Source organism: Scomber japonicus, chromosome 3, assembly GCF_027409825.1.
Source record: "Scomber japonicus isolate fScoJap1 chromosome 3, fScoJap1.pri, whole genome shotgun sequence".
Classification (NCBI taxonomy): domain Eukaryota; kingdom Metazoa; phylum Chordata; class Actinopteri; order Scombriformes; family Scombridae; genus Scomber; species Scomber japonicus.
In genome coordinates this window covers 29,675,045-29,695,268 of record NC_070580.1, presented here as the reverse complement: position 1 = coordinate 29,695,268, position 20,224 = coordinate 29,675,045, and the positions used below count along the sequence as shown (strand labels likewise).

At 39.9% G+C, this 20,224-nt stretch overlaps 1 protein-coding gene across 1 annotated transcript; it reads left to right on the top strand.

Moving 5' to 3' along the window:
• The first annotated feature begins 957 nt into the window (after positions 1 to 957).
• On the top strand, positions 958 to 20,033 carry draxina (dorsal inhibitory axon guidance protein a). The gene is given in 7 exon segments (XM_053316542.1): positions 958 to 1,019; positions 10,794 to 11,314; positions 12,599 to 12,831; positions 16,958 to 17,078; positions 17,967 to 18,056; positions 18,342 to 18,431; positions 19,921 to 20,033. Coding segments are annotated over 7 exon segments (1,230 nt in total).
• The last annotated feature ends 191 nt before the right edge of the window (positions 20,034 to 20,224 follow it).

Genomic DNA, 20,224 nt, shown 5'->3' with positions numbered 1-20,224 from the left:
TGAGGCCACAGGCTCACAGTTGGTGTTCCACTTCTACCTAGAGGTGTTGGATTCAGGGTCGTTGAGCTACCAATGAGGACACATATTTCTTAATTTTTGTGAAATGTTTGGTTTTAGCGACCTGGATTTTGTTCCTGATAGTGTGAAGAAGGCGTTGAAACATAATTTGAACATTCATATTGGGAACAAAATCTTACAGAAAGTAACATTAAGAATATTGAGGGGAAAAAGAAAAAGAAAATACAAATCCAAGTCTTTCAGTGAGTTGGATTTTTGTGGGTGGGTGTGGGTCTGGGAGCACTTATGACCTCAGTACAGTGTTTCTGAAATCCTTCCTGAGTTGGATTGGGTTGAAGTCAGGGTGCTGTCCAGTTTAGGCAAATCCATTTCTCACTTTATAAATTTGATGAAGCACTATAATATTAAAAAAGGAGAGGACCTTCCTCAAATGTTAGTCACACTACATACACACTATTGCCTAAAATATAAGTGCATATTGAAACAAACTATAGTAAAAGTGTGTGTACTTTGGAGCCAATTAGATCCAGTTGAGGTGCTTTTGGACATTTAAATACTGTGGATGTCTGAGATGACAATCATGAAGCTGTGAAAAAACATTTTGATGGATCACTTATGTAAAATCTTTATCCACTCTCAAGGAAATGAGCGAATGAAGTGCCGATAGGAATGCCAATGCTCCTGTGTCAATACTTTCTCCCTCTGTCCTTGTCTCACCTGCTGGGACAAGCCCCGCCGAGAGGCAACCAGGCAGCCAGGACTGACGGGGACGCGCACTCGGGAGCGCGCAGCCGGAGCCAGTGACTCTCCTCCTCATAAGAAGGAGAAGACAGTCCGGATGCTCTGCACATCCCGGGGCGCACGGAGAGCGGACTACAGAGGTGCTGCTGCTGCTGCTGCGCTGTGTTTGGCTCCTGTCCGCTGTCAGCCTGCAGCCATATGACTGAGCTGCTGCTCAAACCTTAAACAACATCAGAGGAAAACAACAACCACAAACAAACGCGGGTATGGCTTTCTCTTTATCTAGTAACTGGATTATTCTCACTGTAAGTGCTTGTGGCGTTTCATCTTAATCTATAACGGAAAATCTCTGGTTTGGTTTCTCTAAAGGGATTTTTAGTGTTTCAGTGCTGCACAAATCACTTTACTGTGACTTTATCTTATTTTGCGGTATTTTATATCCCCCGAAGTGCCGTTGGTTATTTGATGCTACCCAGAGGCTACAACAGATTATTTGTAGTTCTCAGTTTTGTAGCTGTAATTGTCTAGAATCATTATTGAAATATAGGTTTACTACAAATAATCTTTGCACTGTAGGCTATTATCTGATTTTACACCTGTGCGTAAAAACGCACCGATGTTGCATCTTAATAATGTTCCAAAAGTTAATAACTTAATTAATGCAAATGTGTCCTTCCCTATTTCTCTGATAAAAAAGAAGGCAATTTGACTTTGAGAGAGATGCAGATGGATGATAGCAAGGAGGACTGTTTGCAAACAGCAAAATTAGATTTGGTTTGATACGGAAAAACAGATTTAACCCGATAATCAATTGAACTTTTGTGGCGTGGTGTCGCCCGCTGTCATGCTCTGAAATCAGATCAACATCACAAAGGAATTTATTGGATGAATGGTGAGGAGAATCAAAAATGATTGCAGCGATTATCTCTTCTTGACAGCTCATTGTTGCTCAGTGCACAACAAAGGGGGAGCGAAACTGTGTGTGTGTGTGTGTGTGTGTGTGTATGAGAGAGAGAGAGAGAGAGAGAGAGAGAGATAGGTAGGGAGGCAGAGGAGATTAAAGTTGGGATTGTCAGTGTGACACCATGCAATTAAGTGAAACACACTGCAACATAGCAATATTTGTGGACTCACATTAACGAGCTGATGTTAATTAATTGCAAGTCAATCAGCAGGGAAGCATCACAGTGATCAGAAGGAGTGTGGAGAGACCCCACAGCGAGTTGACCTCGAGCCAAAACAAAACTCAGATTCACTAATAAGTGATTTATATGAAAATAAAAAGAGGCCTGAGGACACACTAACATCATTTGATGTTCATGGGTAAATAAATTTGTCATGAAGTATTCTTGAATTTTCATCATTCATCTCCAAGTTACAGAGGATCCAACCTAAAAATGCCCCCCCCCACCTCCCAAAAAAGGATTTAAACAATCTTGTAAGTGCTGCAATTTGTTTTAATTTTGTCCTTTCAGTCATTACACAAGGAAGTCTCTTTATTTCTTTTATCCAGATTTTTGATTTTCAGCCAAAAGGCCACATTACTCTTACATCCATCCAGTCTCCTCATCACGGTGTGAAACTGGCCTCCAACGTCACTGCCAAGCGTGGCTGCATCTGTTTTTATCAAGTCTCTTTCAACATTGGCAGGCAATCAACGCCCATCCGCTTTCCACCAAAGAGGGAGAAACTTTTGGGGTTCATATAATGCGTTTTGCATGCTTCACTTGACCATTTCTAAACAGGAGTGCTTCCCCCCGCTGATCGGTCAAACTGTTCCCAGGCAGAACGTCCACATACAGACCCAGGTGTCCAGATTTCACGGGTTATAGCAAAGTACAAGTTTAATTGTTGGGTTTGAAAAGCCAAATGCTTTTTCTTGTTTTCTGTGTTAGAGGGGGATTCAGCTGCTGTCCTTATCTGCCACTAAATGAAAGATGCCACCGACACTTTGTTCTAATTAAGACAGGATAAATCCTCCCTCTATTTCTCTCTCTCTCTCTCCTGCTTTGATTTCAGTTTCACTCCTCTCCTCTCCTCTCCTCTCCCTCCCTCATGTCTCACTCTTCTCCTCTCTCACAGAATTACATCTTATTTTCTCCTTTCCTCTCAGTGTCTCGCTCCCTCCCTCCCTCTTCCTCCTCCTCCTCCTCCTCCTCCTCCTCCTCCTCCCTTTTGTCTCTCCCATTCTCTCTTCTCTCTGTGGGATGCCTCTCGCTGTGCTTCTGGTGCTGTTTGTGTCTCACAGCATTTTTGGAACATGCCTCTATGTGGGTGTCTGGAGGAGGTTCCCCCTGCTGTGAGTGTGTATTTGTGTGCATGCAGTGATTGTTATAGAGAGAAAGTGTGTGGATGTGTGATTGGGGATGTGAATGTGTGTGTGTGTGTGTGTGTGCACTCAAATGGGAGATAAGGGCCACATCGCAGGATGATGCTGATGTTTCTATGCACCAGTGACAATGTTCTGGTCTCGCCCCACATCTGTTGTACCTGCGACCAAATTACCACTGAATCATTTTGTGTCTCCCTGCTCTCTGCTCCGGCTCACTTGCTGACAGATGGACCTTCCTTATGGCTCTTGTTTTTTTTATCACCCTGTACTGCTTCCAGGGGCCTTCACCATCCAATACACACCTAAAAGCTGCAAAAAACCTCCCAGTCAATGTGTGAATCTCACCTATATTATCTGTGGCGGATTTTGGGAGACAAAGCTTTTTTTTAAATATTGCTGAAGTCAGTGATATTGGTCCTCAAGGAAATGATGTTTTATGGTGTTAACTGCAGCTTGGCAGAGGTGTTTATTATGCAGAGACATTAACTGAAGCTGTAATTTGGATGCTTGTTATTGAGCTGATTTTTATGATAATTTGGTGGCGTAAATTAGAACTCTTTCGCAAGAGATGAGAGATAGAAGTGTTTATGTGTCAAATATTCTGCTTTATCACTTGGCGGCAAAGAGGACTGGCTCTGTTTCAAGCAAAGCTGAATTATTGTATTTGTGCTGGACAAAACACTTACTCTTTGTGATACATCATATTTAATGATGCATTTTTTCTTATTATCTACCATGCCTGTTTAAGGGAGATACTCTGCTGCTCAGTGAGTCATGACAGTAAAAGGAGAGATTTAGCTTGTTCCTGTAGCCACACACTACTACAGTGACCTGTAGGTCCCGTTTGACAGCTTATAATAAATGTACACATTCAGCACATGCTCATAAGCCTGATTAATAGGTAGCCAATGACTTTCTGATCTGGTAGATAACATCTACAGAGTGATTCTGACAGTAATAGACTGGAAAGTATTCCTGATTAAATCCTCTGATCTCTGTATGTGGCCAGGAGGAGAAAGAAGTCTTAAAGGTGGCCTCTGCCTGACATGACAGTCCTGCATCAACAGCCTGTTTCTGGAGTCTTTGTTTGCTGGATCCTTATGGCCCCGCTGGTTGCTATGAAAGATAAAACAACAGGAGCAGATGGCTCCTAGAGGTTTGGTGTCACAGCAGGTGAACCTTAAAGATGCAGCACTTTAATAACAGCGTTTTTTTCTGCGCGCCTTCCTTATCTCAGCTACAGATCTGAATCCGCTGGATGTTAAGTATATTTTTATAACAAGTGTGTTGCAGAAGCTCTGCTTTGCTTAAGGGACAGACCAATTGATCACAGACTGGAGAGGTCTCTGATCTCATCAGAGCTTAATCATCCAGCCCTCCAATAGTGCCCCCTTTGTAATTTCTTGCAAGATTACCTATCACTTCATACTTATCTCAGTCTCGTTATGATTCATGTTTCCCTGGTGGCTGTCGCACACTCTACGCTGAGGTTATAAAAGCTTCTGGCACACACATTTATTGTGTTTTCAACAAAATGTAAACCATTTTAGCTTCCCTGCTCTGGCTTCCTGAAAATACAGCATTGATTCAAGAGTTTTATGATATTTTATACTGCAGTACACACTTTCTCTGCTGAGTTTAGATATCCATCAACTCAATATTACAACCTCCAGATCTTCGGTTCAGATCAAAACTCCAGACTCAGGTCAAAGTGAGATATAAAAGTGTCCACAGTGTGTCACGCCCCTTTTAAAAAGTTTTCTTTGTTGCTTTTTACACAGTTATACTTTTGCACTGTAAATTTCTCCTGACATCACGAGCATCTTCTCTACTTCAAAGGCTGTCCTGAGTCGAGACACATCGAAACAGCCAACTGTAAATCTCAGGGTGTATATGCTCAGCTTGGTGGGTTTCAGAGCAGTGACACATACAGACCATGTGGCACACATCTTTTTATTTAGTAGTTTTGTTTTTAACTCTGCAAACAAAATTACCATCTTTTTTTGGCTGCTTACTTTCTGATGTTGCTCTATTTGGCTGTAAGTATCTTTGATTGACTGTAAGCTGTAAATATAAAATATATATTATAAATCATTAGTGTTATTGTAAAGAGTTAATGATAATAATTACATTAAATCAAAATTTTAAGTAATGAAGTCATTTTAAAAACTGAAAAATTTGGATTTGATCAAACTCTGAATATCTGAAGTTAAAACGGAGACAGTTTTTTATTTTTCAATTTATCCAAGCCTCTACTTTTTGGAGTATTTTCAGTATGTGGACTTTAAAGAACTAAAGAAAAAGGCTAAATTGAAAATGATCCTCATGGTCTATCACAAGAGCCAGTGCTCCAGTCTTTGCAGTTCTAGTAAATTCCTTTTTTTGAAGTCAAACATTTACATTTGAAAAGGCTCTGGATGGATTTGGACAAGGAAAACGCTGCCTGAACTTTTCATGTGAGCATATTAAATGAAAAAGGATGTGTTGTTCAGTAGGCAGCGTTTCTATATGAATTCATCTTAGGTTTTGGAATTGTGACCATGTTTTAAATAGATATCTGATACCATAACAGTATATAAATGACGTAAACCCAGAAAAAGCATAATTTAAGTTTGAATTTAAGAGTTTAACACAAAAAAACTAATCTAATGTGCTTCTTTAGAACTGTGTGGGCGTGGCTTCATCACATTTGAATGGCAGCATGAGTCAAATCACCAAATTTAGTTTCAAAATATTAATAAATCAAAATGTGTTTGGTGTGTTTATCACATTTTACTAACAGAGCCTCGCCCTTTTTGATCCAATGAAAAAGATTTCAAATTAAAAAAAAACAGCACAGACAGAAATATCATCTTTGTTAGAAAATGCTGCGATCATGTAAGCCACCATCAAAATCAGTTTTCAGGGCCTTCAATATGTTTTCTTTAAATTAAAACCTATTCTGACACTTTTGAAGCTTAAGTCCGAACATATTTGTTTCAGCTTCACCGTACACTTTCAGTCTGTTGAAATGTTGCTGTGCTGTGGTGGATTATCTCATTTGAGAATTGAAACCCGTCAGTTCCAGGCCGCTCATTTGGCCTCCCATCGCCTCAGTAGCAGATGCTCACCCTGCTGTGTCCTACCTACAACACACAGCCATGTATAATACAGGCTCTGGCAGGAGGCTGTGTTGTTTGCAGAGATTGTTTATCACACACAAGAGACTGCGCTTAAAACCCGGAATGCCACCCAGAGTGCTCCATTATCATCCCCCATCCTATGTTCCTCAAAGGACCACCTGTTAGCGGCACATGAAAGTCTGAGAGAGGAAAACAGGGTACTGCTGTGAGGAGATACTCGCTCCCCCTCCGTCACTGCTTGCCTTTCCTTTCAGATGACAGGTCTATTCAGGTCTGAGGTTTGATGGGGTTGATGCACGGTGTATTCTGTTTCTAAGGAGGCGTCACATCTTTCTTTCATGTCAGGAAAATTAATCTTTTGTAGGGTCATATCACTGTGGGGTTTTTTTTTACCCCGCTTCTACTATTATCTCCAATTCAGGTGATTCTTTGCAAGTTCTTTTTTTTCTCCAAACGTTTTGAATATCAGTCCTAAATGATATATGCAGGTACAGACAAGGAATGAATACATCAACCATTTGAATCCTGTCACAGCAGAAATCAATCTCCTCAATCTTGCGTTAAAGGAGTTCGAAATTTATCTTTTTATCATCTAATATTTGAAAGAGATCCAGTTTATGATGCTCAAACGATAGTTTAAAAAGCTATGGATGGAGTAGTCCTTTAGTGGAACTGTTTGACTCCTGTTTGACTCTAAAGAAATCCCAAAACTGGGAGATAATCAGAAATATAAAAGGCATTTTTCATTATTTTTGCAATTTTATACATAAAAGGATCTATTGAAAAATATCTGCTGATCAATCAACAATGAATCGTTACTTGCAGCTTGAGACAGACTGTAGTTTCAACAATATCCCAGGAAATGACTTTTGCCAAGAAAGAGTATCACACGTAACCCCTCTGTAAACTTGTCATTCTCACATTTCTTTTTTTTGTACATTTGGACAAATTTCTCCTTGTTTCCAGTCTTTGTGTTAAGCTGAGCCAACAAGCTGCTGTCTGTATTTTATATTCCTCTGTGTTTTTCCACTTCTTCCTTAAATTAGATGTTTGATCATCTTCACTGTGCAGAATGATGTATGTGGCTATGTGCAGAGTTTGAGACTACAAAGCTGTTTTCACATTCATCATCTGAAAGTGGAAAGTTTCTCTGTGCTCACTGGAAATACAGTTTTAAGGTACGAGCCTACGAGCATTCATTTGTGACATTACAAACAGTTTTGGAGGAGAGCCAAGTGTGATGTGGAAACTTGAATCATCCAGTGCACAAACAGGAAAGGACTTTACAGTGAAGTAGGAAACATCTTGTGTCCAGCAATTAAACTTTTAAATGAATAATATTCATAGATGATGTTTTTTTGATGAATAAGAAGGAGTAGAATTGGCGTATTTCCCGACTTGTCAACTATTCCTGTAATACATACTGTACAGTATATTGAGGACTCTGGAGACGTGATCACGCAGACTCCTCCATCTGCTCCGTCTCACAGTTATGTTTGAATGTTTTCTTTCTAAATCACCCTTTTGTCTGCACGGTGTACAGGTCGCTTGACACCAGCAGCACCTCATGTGTCAAACAGACAAAGTGTAATCCTGGCTAAACACTTTGTGCGTGACACGGCCGATTGCTTCCATCACCCCCCCCACCCCACACCCACCCCTCCCGACACCCTGAAGGCCTGTTTGGAGATAAAGGTCTCACCTCAGCAGCCAGCCTCACACTCTTGTTTGCAAACTGCACAGCTGGTCGAACTCCCAGAGGCCAGCCGACGCAGTCTGCCTCTAAATTCTCCTGGGTGCTGCCTGCATTAGCACTGTAAATTTCCCCTGACATCACCAGCATCCTCTTCACTCCACACACACACACACACACGCACACACACGACCTGCCACCTCTGTCCCATTCTTAGAAACACCTAAATAACCAACTGCAAAAACCCCATGGGTGTGTGTGTTCAGCTTGGTTTGTGTCAGTGTGATGAAAGAGCAGAGACCTTATCTACCCCCTCTAACTCCACCTCACACACATGTACACACACGCACACACACACACACACCATCACCAGCAGTTCAATACTTCTCCCTCATTGATTTTCTGTACGCCCTGCACCACCGTTTGTCTTTTAACACAAAGGAGTCGCCTGCCACAGAACCATAATGGCTTTGTGTGTCTGTGGCAATGGATTGTCTTAGCCTATTAAAGTGGAGTACAAAACAAACCATATTATATTAAGAAACAACCTCCAACCTGACATCTTACATGACAAGACAGACTTAAAAAAAAAAGAGAGAGAGAATAACTGGTGTTGGTGTTATCTGGTGTCTTGAACAAAAAAAAGACACAAAATTGGGTGTGGCAGTAATTAAATAGCCTACACTCTAACTTTGAGGATTCACACACACACACACACACACACACACACACACACACACACACACACACACACACACACACACACACACACACACACACACACACACACACACACACAGACCAGCGCAAACTGCAGTGTAAATTAAGAACATGTCACACATCTCTTGCCCAGTACACTCTGCTTTCTTCTCCTCAACAAACATTTTGCAATATAACATCAGTGCTGTGCAACAGAAAAATTAGGCAGTCTATCTCAAACTAGAACACCCAATTCCCATCCCACCTGAACAGAAACAAGGAGGGTCAACCAATATATAAAGTGTTTAGAAATAAAAGCCAGTAAATAAAAGAGACAATAAATCCTTCCTCCACACTTCTTTCTAGCCCCATCCTTAAAATGAGGCTCTAATATGAGATGATGATAATACACTTGGTATCTATGGTGCTCTACAGGTCACAGCTGGTGTCCGAGGTGGTTTTTGCAGGCTGTGGTCAATAAAGCATGGCGTATTGGAGATGCACTTTGCATTGTGATTACATGAGATAATTATAAATGATTACAAATAATTATTTCAAGCAAATTAGAATTAAAAAAACCCAAATTTGTTATTTAGATTTTTAACACGTGGAGTTTTGTTGATGTAATGCATGACAAGCTTGCTGCATTAAACATCAATTTTAGCTTTTAAATGTAATATTGATACATATTACATACTGTTACATTTTTAAAAAAGGCTCATACTGTAAATGCTGCAATATTTCAAATAACAGTTGTATCACCCCTGCAAGAAATACAACTTTTTATGGTCTTCCTCATGCCATCATAACTCAAAATAAAAGGAAATGTCACTATGAGAGTAAATAAACTACAATTTAAATAGAACCAGGGCTGCTGTGTGACTTGGTACATTGGTTGATTAAACTGAGAATGAAAAAGGGAAAAAAAATCCTTCCTATCCGGCACTTTGGTTTTTGGATTCACCGCTATCATTTTATTCACACTTTGAAAAGGCGCCTGGCTTTTAATGCAGATATACAGAACCTCATGTTTCAGTTCAGGCATACCTCGCAGATATGTTGACTTTTGTAATGAAAGGTACAGCTGGAGGACCCTTGAGACCACTGAATAGGCAGTGATGAAGGATGTGCACAGTGCAGTATCTCATTTTGAGTAAGCCCCGAAGGTACAAGAATGACGGCTGGGAAGTCATTTCTAAAAAAGAGGCACAAGTGTTTGTCCATCTCTTATCGCCTCCTCAAACCCTACCAAGTGCAGATAAATGGGGCTCGCTCAAGAGGCTGAGAGATGCAATCTGAGTTGGGAGGGTGGTGTTGTGGGAGAATGAATAGAGCAGAGAAGAGAACACATACACAGTACAATACCCGACACTAGTACAACACGTCTGTGGTTTCAGATAGAGCTTCTGCGTAAGACAGCTGAGGTTTGAAGCCAACTGAGGGTTGTCTCTTTGAGGGATGTTACATTGATTTATGTGACTGTTATTTTTACTACTTCCATGTCTTTATTTAATACAAGAGAGAGCTAATTTGTAGTTTGTTGTCATATACAAAAGCTGAAGTAGACGAGCTAATGTTACTAGACTCCTAAATAGCAGCATGAATGGCTCCACAGTCACCAATACTGCCTTGAAGGAATACTCCACTAAATAATATATCGTTTGAATATCAAACCTTTGAAAAGTTTGCAGCTTGCTTGGATTCAAAATCTATAGCTGCTAGCAATACTGTAAAAAGTTTCAAAACATATAAAAATGTCCATACGTTCTCAATATAATCTAAATCTCTACAGTTGATAAAGATGTTAATTATGTCACAAATAATTGCTTTCTTTCTTGTTTTCATCAAGAAATCACAAAACAGCTCATGTTAATCCTGCATGTCAAGAAAGTAGTGAAAAACTGATTTGTATTGGAGTCTTTCTTTCTTTTTAAAAGAGGTTTTAAAACACAGATTTTAACAAAAGTAAATTCTTCTTAAACATGAAAAAGTCTTATCATGGGATTTGTGTGTGTCCAGTGAAATGTTGATATAATCCGTCTAAATTGGTTTGTTCAGAAGAAACTTACCTGAGTTTTCTAAATAATCACCATCAATCATAAAATCTACCTTCTGTTTCAGTACCTGTTGTCTGAATCTACTTATACAACATATATGTGCACTGTTAAAATGCATTTTCTCTTCCCAGCAGGTGGCATTGTGCTTTACAGACAATGGCTCTCTCCTGGAGTCTGCTCCTGGTGTTCCTGTGTGCTATCCTGGCACCATCACACAGCTCTGAGCCCGGAGCTCCTCACGGCAAGAGGAGACAGGCGCAGACCTCAGCAGGTGGCAGCAATGCCCTACAGCACCCTCTGCAGGGCCTACAGGGCCACAGTTACAGCAGGGGCCGTGGAGGGCACGGGAGCCAGGGTGCCCGTGGTGCCCAGGGTGGAGCTGGGCTGCTCTCCCACAGGCCCATGCATCCCCTGGCCAGGCCTGAGGATGATGGGACAGGCCTGGAGGGTCTGAGCCCAGTGAAACTGGAGCTGGGCCCAGGAAGAGACAGAGACAGAGTTCGCATGGGCATGAAGACTTCATCACTGGCCCGGGAGAACCACCTTCTGGGGACACGCAAGGGGAGGAGGCACGGACATGGGTCTGGGCATGGTCATCACTTTGAGCACAGGAGACAAGGGAGTCAACGTGACAAGGGGCGACATGGGAAAGGTGAGCTGCCAGCAGACCCAGACATACAAAAAAGTAGATCCCCCTTTCTAACTAATTCTCCACAGCTGCTTGTTGGACAAACAAGACGAAGCTTTCTGTCTTTTTTTACTGAGGACGTTCTGACATGTCACAATAGGAAAACCACAGGTGTAAATAATCAGTTTCAGGGTCCAGGTTTTATGCATGCCAGTTTACTGTCACACTGTCATGGTTTACTGGGACACTTGAATGGAATGTTAATGTTATTAGTAACACCTACGCTTTTCCTACTATGACAAGTCTAAACGTCTGCTCTTAAATAGGCCTATTTTGGTCTGTCTTGTTTATTGTAAGGCAACAGGAATGAGCTCAGATTAGATTAAATGACGGGTCTGTTCACCTAAATTGAAAAAAGAGCATTTTCTAACTCCAATTTAATATAATTGAGGTCAATTGAATTGTGTTTGTGGTGCTTAAACCAATGAAATAATTACATTAAACAATTTAATAACGACATCTCTTTCTCCATGGACACTGTTGTGGTTATTCTAGATAGACTCCATTGTGAACAGTTGCTTTGGATCTACTCTGTACAGAATTGATTGTCCCAAAGAAAACTGTAGACAGCAAGGCCATGGATTATCCAGAAAAACAGGGACAGTGTTTCATTGCTGCTGATTGTTTTTAATGTAACTTTTCGATTCTGCAAGCACCACAAATGTAATTCTATTGACCTCCACTGAATTGTAGTGGTAGTAGAAAAAGAGACCAATACCTCAAAACATGGCCAAATACAACCCAAACCTTCAGACTGAAAGTTCACTCTCACAGAAAACAGCAGCTTTAGCTTTTGTCAGCTCAGAAATTGTAAATGTTGAAACTTTCTACAAGCAAACTATACAGACTTTATTGATGTTTTATCATTTGAACATCTCCAATTCTGTGAAAACGAGGCAAACTCTATCTGCTGTGGAAGATTGTCTCAAACAATTGAACTCTCCAGAGCAGCTACTGAATGGATCTTGTGTTAAGGAAAAAATGAAAATGTGTTGTTAGTAATTTGGGTGAACTAACCCAATAAGACATTTAGGAATGACACATCTTCCATTATTTAGGCTGGACACACAATTTCCTTTATTAACTCTATAAACATTTGTTAACATCTGAGGTTTTAATGAATAAAGAATCAAACACAACAAACAAAGATATTCAATGTTTCAAATTTTGGTTTAAAAAAAGGCAAATTTTGAGCTCATGAAACTTCATTTTAGATGCAATATTTGCTCTTTTCTCTCCTCCGTCCAGGGTTTCTTCCGGAGCCTGTGCTCAGCTCCGCGTTGAAGGACAGAGATCTGTTCGACGAGCCTCCCTCCTCCTCCTCTGCCGCCTCCTCTGCCGCCTCCCACTCACTCAGCGTGACCCCGCCCAGTGATTCCCCCTCCCCCATCGCCGCCGTCTTTGGCTCCGGCTCCTCTATGGTTACCACGGTGATGAACGAGCATCCCCCAACGCTGCCCCCGGCCTCCACCAAACCCCAGGTAACCCCAGCGAAACCCAAGTGCTTATTAAAGGCTGCGTCTGTTGTGCCTCAGTGTGGTTCCAGTGTGCAGGGGAAATAGACTGAAAATGGGCCCCATTACTGCCGTTACGCCGCCGCAAACCTCATAGCTCATCTTAGAAATGACATTCTCTACAGTGAGAACCTGAGAGTGCTCCTTCTGAAAAATATCCTCCAGCAGGCCAAACTCACTGGCTCTTGGTCACAGTGATAGATATGACCGTGTTCTCTGTAATAAAACACTGCCTTTAGGATCAAAATCACACAGTTGAGCCCAGCAGCACACTTCATATAACTACCTTCCTCTTCTGTGATGAGAAACCAAGGCAAGACCAAATGTATGTGCTGAACACACACAGCTCCGAGTCCTTTTTGTGTCTGACTGTGGGCACATACACAGAAAAAATCTGCATGAGTGCGTGGGGCACCACTCGCCACCTGTCACATTCACCCAGCATGATGCTTCAACAGTGTGCATCAACAGCATTTATGAGGGGGACAAAAAGAAAAAAAGAAAACATCACAGGTTTGCTTGTGTCTACTTTAATCATATGACCGTTACAAATGAGACTTTTTAGACAAGAAGGTACCTCATGTCAATAGATATTGAACCAGGGCCCATGTCAGGAAATCTTTAACATTTGTCATGGCTGCTGTGAAAACCACCCAACAGCTTGTTGGGCGTTCTTAGGGAAATTCTGCCATAGTTACTGAATTGCCAACACTGTTTGATTGACAGTTGTTTTATTGAAGAAAAACACACTTCTAAAGATGTTTCTGTGAACTGAGATGTTTATCCAGTGGAAATGGGAGTGGAGAGTTTGAAGACAGCTGGACTTGAGATTTGATTGAAGATTGTTTGTTCCTTTAAAATGATTTTTAACTAGATATTCATTCCCATAAAGTGACTTCAAGTACTATTAGTACAGGTCCACACTCACCATTAATAGAAAGAAAAAAGAAAGAAACCTTAGAAAAATGCAGAAATGTCCTCAACTCTGCCTTTACAGACATACTAGTCATATTTTTAGCCAGTGTTTTTCTGTTTAGATCAAACATGACCCATATTTATATTTGAGAGGAGCAAAAACCTTACATTTTATGACTTTTCCTAAAGTGACCCAGAATATACAAGAAAGGAAATGCACATTTATATACATAGAAATAAATGTTGTTGCATTCTATTCAATAACATCCATTTATACCACAATGGCTGCTGTGTTCTCCTTTTTTAGATAATAAAGCATAATAATATGGTGTAATTGAAAATGTTCTATTCTGCATAAAACAAATAGCATAAAAAACTAAAGAATCCACTCTCTTTGTTCTCTGCAAGCTTGATGAAAGATTAATCATCCATTTATTAATGACTGATGAGGTATTTATTGAATGAAAAATAGATTTGTAGAGAATATTTATGAGAGGAGACTGTGAAGGGTCAGAAAATGAACAGTATGTAATTAATCCCATAGTGCTGTACAGTGATGGTGCAGCATGAGTAAAGATATGAATTATGATCCTTATGAGCCCCTCCCACCCTACGCTGAAAAAAACATGTTTAACAACCTTTAAGTCACCTTTATACGTTCTACTTAATGTAGTGTTGGATTTAATGATGTGTGATAATAGGAGTTGCCTTAAGACTCATAACTATGTCCACCAGTTGTCCAATGAGGGGAACACTTTTTAAAATGTCTTATATTTACTTAATCCTCCTTGTAGGTTTGCACTTTTGCTGATATCATATAAAACCGTGTCTTAAACCAGAACTGCATTAAATTAAATGTAAACTAAGTCTGAATGTTGACCTTTAAAGTTTTTAGAGTTTTTCATTAAGACAGAACAAACTCAGCTTGTGGCCCTCCATATGTACCCAGAATCACTGCTTTCCTCATATACGTATATGTACCCCTACTAGCTTAGCATTACAACCCACCACAAAATAATTGACTATTTTAGCGTTCATCAACAAAGTGAATGAGTGACATTTAACATTTAACATCTAAATTTGAAGCTCTTGGTTGAGACTTTACAAACTGAGTCTTCGTAACTCTGTGTGACTTCCCGGGTCAGTCAACATGTTTGATGACTGGACTGTTTGGTATTTGGTTTAGAAAAATATCTGAGATCCCAGGAGATAATATTATCGGACTGGTGCAGAAGTCAAAAAGTGATTTCTTCAGCCTCTCCTGAACCCTGGTTCAGTGGCACAAGCTTCTTAATTAATGTTCGATCTTCTGTTGATGGTTTAATGAGCAGCCGAACACGAGCCGGTTGCCCGCTGCAATTAATCTAATTGATATCTCCATACAAGCCCATATCCTAAGGCAGAAAGGAAACAAGTATGGATCTCTTTCTACGAAGAGCGTATTTTTGATAGATGTCTTTCAGGAACCAAAAATCCCCCAAGAGACTGACTTAATTATACTGTCTAACCTTTCTATTTAGTTTCCTCTCTGTGAGGGAAATGACGGTGTAACTTTTTTATGGCTTGTACTGTTATAGAGTTATAGAGGAGCAATTCACTGAGGAGATTTGTTTTACAGCAGTGCCATCAAACGCTCATATGAATAACAATATTTTACTGAGGTCAAATATTTGAGACTATGACAGTCAGTCTTTATGTGGATTTATGTCTGAGTCCAAACGTGTCCAACTACTGACTTCAACTTCAGGGAGCAAGCAGAAAAGACAAAATTCAGTATCTTTTATCCATCCATGTTGTATTTGAAAACTACACACAGTAAAACCACATCTTGAAACATAAAACATATGTAGATATGTAAAAAGTGTGAATGATTACACATCAGTGCTACTGTAGGTATTAAATGTTTGAGTTAGATTATTGTAAAACCTTCTGAAATTTGTTATCAATTTTAATTAATTAAGTTTGTTTTATACTCTTTTTTTTGTCTGAGGTGTTAAAGTCTATAACCTGGACCATGGATTGGAATTTTTATTATATGAAACAGGATGAAAGTGTTGGAGAGAAAGAGCAATGACATTACTGATGGCAGAAAGATATTTGAAGAACACCATCTAGGGAAATCATTACTGTAGGGATTTATGAAAGTAAGTAGGTTAGATTATAATTTGCTATTAATTAAACAGAGCAACTTTCTTACATTCAATTGTAAAGCTATGACCACTGAAACACCTCAAGCATCGGCACACATGGTATTTCTTACATGGTACTCTCTGATGCTTGGCTCATTTCAGTACTTTCTTGACCACAGAGATCAACTTCAAACTCAAAGAATAGTCCGATGAGATGACCGAAAGACCAAAACCATCTTTTAAAAGAGACTAAAGTTTCAAATTGAAGTAAAATCCCCTAAGAACACTACAAATACAGAAGCAGGTGCTAGCCAAATGTTAGTGGGAGACTTCATATAAAAGAAATTCAGGAATAAAAAGCTTAATGTCAATATTTGTCTCAGCATTGATCAGCTGCAGGCTCCATTAATTGCCAACTGCCCTCCTATACTGTATATGTATATAAATGCAAATGCTGTAATGTATTTGATTCATTCCTGACTGTGGGTCACATATCCCATAAAATATATTGTCATATTCTCTGTTACCAATCGATTGATTTTTAACGCTCTGCAATCTCTGTCGTCTCAGTGAGGGCGTTTTATGAATCGATGAAGCATCACAATAAGATTTGATGTGTTTCACGTGTTTCACCCTGAACCTGTTTACCTGCAATACAGCCAGAAAAACACAGTCATAGCCACCCACTGCTGCTGCTGTGGTTTAATTGAAGTAAGTGAAGATTCATCCGTGGAGACAGAATTGATCTCTCCAATGAATTCTCTACAGCGGACTCATATGCTGGATAGGGTCAAATTTAGGATTAATGCATGTTTTTAATGCACATCTTCATATTCTGCTCACAATTGTCTTTGAATAAATAAATAAAGAAGATATTATGCAGCATGCTAAAACTAATTGAAGATGGGATTAGGTGTTTACAGATCTGCATATGAGCATGTTTGAGCTGTTCTCTGTGGATTTACTATACAGAACAAGAGTGAGGCTCAAATGTTCTTGAAATGTGGTTGAATAGGACTTATGAGGTGTAATGTGTTTCATTTTTTTAGAGGGCTGGACGAGGAAAAGGTCAAGGAGAAGTGATGCCAACGTTGGACATGGCGCTCTTTGATTGGACAGACTATGAGGACATGAAACCTGTGGATACCTGGCCGTCTTCCAGGAAGAAAGGTCAGTATTTAGCCTGAATTGTGAATTGTGGTTGGTGGAAATAATCCAACTCAAATTATCCTTATTATAACAGATTATTGTATTATATGGAAATAAAATATTAGCCTACATTATTGGCAATTAGTTCAATCAAACCCAGATGTCAAGGTTTTGGAATTGCACTTTAAAATCACTTTATGGCATCAAAGGTAGCCAGTAAGCATTAGTGACTCCCACTTTCCACTTGCAGGGTTTCAGATTTTCATTTCACCAATTTCTCAATGCAAATGAAACACTCAATTTTGAGCTTGTCCATTATTTCTATGAAGCCAAACTCATAACTCTCTTATCCTTTAAACCCATATTCAGTGCTCCCTCCTCCCTGGCGTTAGTAGACTTATTCTTGCCACATTTTGAAAGTATTGTTATTAAGTTTTCAAAAAATGAATACAGAGATAAACTTTCAATACTGAGACATGTATCAAAAGAAAGTTTCCCCCTAAAAGAAAGCCAAATATGGGTCGGGACCCCCAGGTTTGGAACCAGTGCCGTAGACTAAACTGTGTGACTAGCATCAGTAATATGAAATTAATTTCTGCCCCCGAAATGTTTAATTCATAATGTTGTATATGTGCAAGGTTAATTCTATTTTACTTTTTGGGTATACTAATAACAAAGATATTTATGATGTGAACTGATTTCCATAATTATGCAAAATAAAAGCATATGACCATGACCTAAAAAGCTTAACAAGTCCTCACAAATGATGTTATTCACTTAAAACTGTATTTCAGTTTATACCAAAAAATAGCTGAATTTAGTCTTTAAGTGACAAGTTAACCAATCTGTATGAAGGACAAGCCTTTACTATTTAACTTTTTAAAACTGTATTTCTCTTTGTTGCTGCAGACAAGAGGCGGAGTAAGAATCTCAGTGGAAATGTGACTGCAGATGCTGATGCGATCGAGCCATGTGACCACCACCTGGACTGCCTCCCAGGTCAGTCTGCATCTACATGTCGCTCTCAATACCAGAAAAACTGGGTAACTTTGCAAATTGGCAGCAACAAATACCATCAACTTCCAACACCCACACATCATGTAATAGCATCAGTGAATCATTTTTATACAAATGGAAAAAGAAAACTGTACTTGACACTTGACATGCTGGAGTTTGTCATCCTCTTTGTGTATTTAAATTATATGAAGAATAGTTTTTCTGTGTTTCATATGAAGTATTTCCATGTGATTTTAACATGTGTTTTATTTTTTTGATCTATTGAAGGCTCTTGTTGTGACCTGAGACAACACGAGTGCAAACCTCACAACAGAGGCCTCAACAACAAGTGCTATGATGACTGCATGTGTGAGGAAGGTGAGTGAGTGAGGGGAACACAGTCATACTCATGTGATGTTTTAACAGCGTCATACAATACATGCCGCTGCTACTTCCCATTTTGGTAGAAGTTTCAACATTTCTCTTTTAGCAAGACAAATAATTGATTTCATGTGCAGTGGTGCATTTAACTCATTCTCTCAAATGTCATTATCATTAAGATTTTAAATAGTAAAAAAGTGATGAGCAGAGGTGCCCACAGTGACCCAAATTAGTAGCTGAGTGATGCAGTGGTAAACAGAAAACTACTCTGGGGTCAGATTTCATAAATATTTAAAGGTGGTGAAATAAAAATGGGTTTACTTTTATATCACTGCAGATTTTGCTGTTTATGTGAAATGAAACAGAAAATATTTTTACTCAAAGGAAGTGTTTGCTCTTCTACATTTAAAGCATTTTAAACAAAATAATAATGTGTTAAATGACAGTGTGTAATGTCAGAGGTGTCATTCGTAGTGATGAACCTACAGAGAATTATCAGCATCACTGCAGCTCCCCTCGGCTTTACACAGCCATATAATGATATTCACCCCATTGTTTAGCTGTCCACCTGCAATTCAGCAGTTTTTTCACTCTTAGCACTCTTATAATGTTGATTTTGGCTTCAGTGGGCAGCTGATTTTAGAGAAAAAGCTCTAAAAACCCACTGTATACTACCTGCTCATCACCAAACAGCAAACAGACACAATTAGCAACTAACTGGTGAACATATACCCCTTTTCCACCGAGCTGGAGCCAGTGCTGGTTCTGAGCTAGTGCTAGAGCCAGTGGTCAGTTGGTGCTAATCCAAGCATCTCTTATGAACCTGTTGCTTTTCCAAGGTGCCACGCGATTACGTCACTGTATAACATAGCCAGCGCGCACCTTTGAAGCACTTCCATGATTCACCAGTGAGAGGCAGCAACATGGCGCAAGGCATCTAGCCTGATGGAAACTAAAAAGAAGACGACAGCTCTGGCAAAAAAAAAGATAAAAATAGTACTTTAATCAGCAAGTACTAGTTCTTGCTTTAGACCAGCAAAGAGTTGGTGCTTGCTCTGGCTCCCGTTCTGAGGCTCCGGGCTGGAGCTTTGGTGGTGGAAAAGCAAAGAACTGGTGCTTAGTCAGGCTCTGGCTCCGAACCAGTACCAGCTCCAGCTCGGTGGAAAAGGGGTAATAGAGGAGCATTAAGCAGCTAAAGAGCCAGATATTTCCTTTAGGAGTTGGTAGAGAGCAAAAACAGAGATGGTAATGTTGCTCCATAACCGTTGGATGTGTAAATAAGCAGCTGTTTGCTAATAAGTTGATAATATGTCAGTGGTGCAGTTACTGCCTGTATTCACTGCCCCCAAGTGTCCAAAAACTCAGTTAATGTAGGTTTGAAAATGAGCAGTTCATCCACAGTACATACATGTTAACTTCCTGTATGTCTTACAGCACATCTACGTGTTTAATCTATTCAGGTAACATGTTACTTACAATCTTTCAGGGTTTCGTTGTTACGCTAAATTCCACCGGAAGCGGCGTGTGACCAGGAGGAGGGGTCGCTGTGTGGTGCCAGAGTCAGTCAGCAGTGACCAAGGAGGCTTCATCACTATCTGAGGAGGAAGAGGTGGAGGACAAGAAGGGGAAGGAACAGGAAAGACCACTCTGACACAGAAGACAGAACATGACACTGCTAAAAGGACCAAGTACTTAAAGGTGACGGCTTGCTGGTTTTTCAAATCGATCCCACAACGTAAAGCCTCTAAATGCCATAAAATAGAAATGCTGTCTACATGTTGCATTGTGGG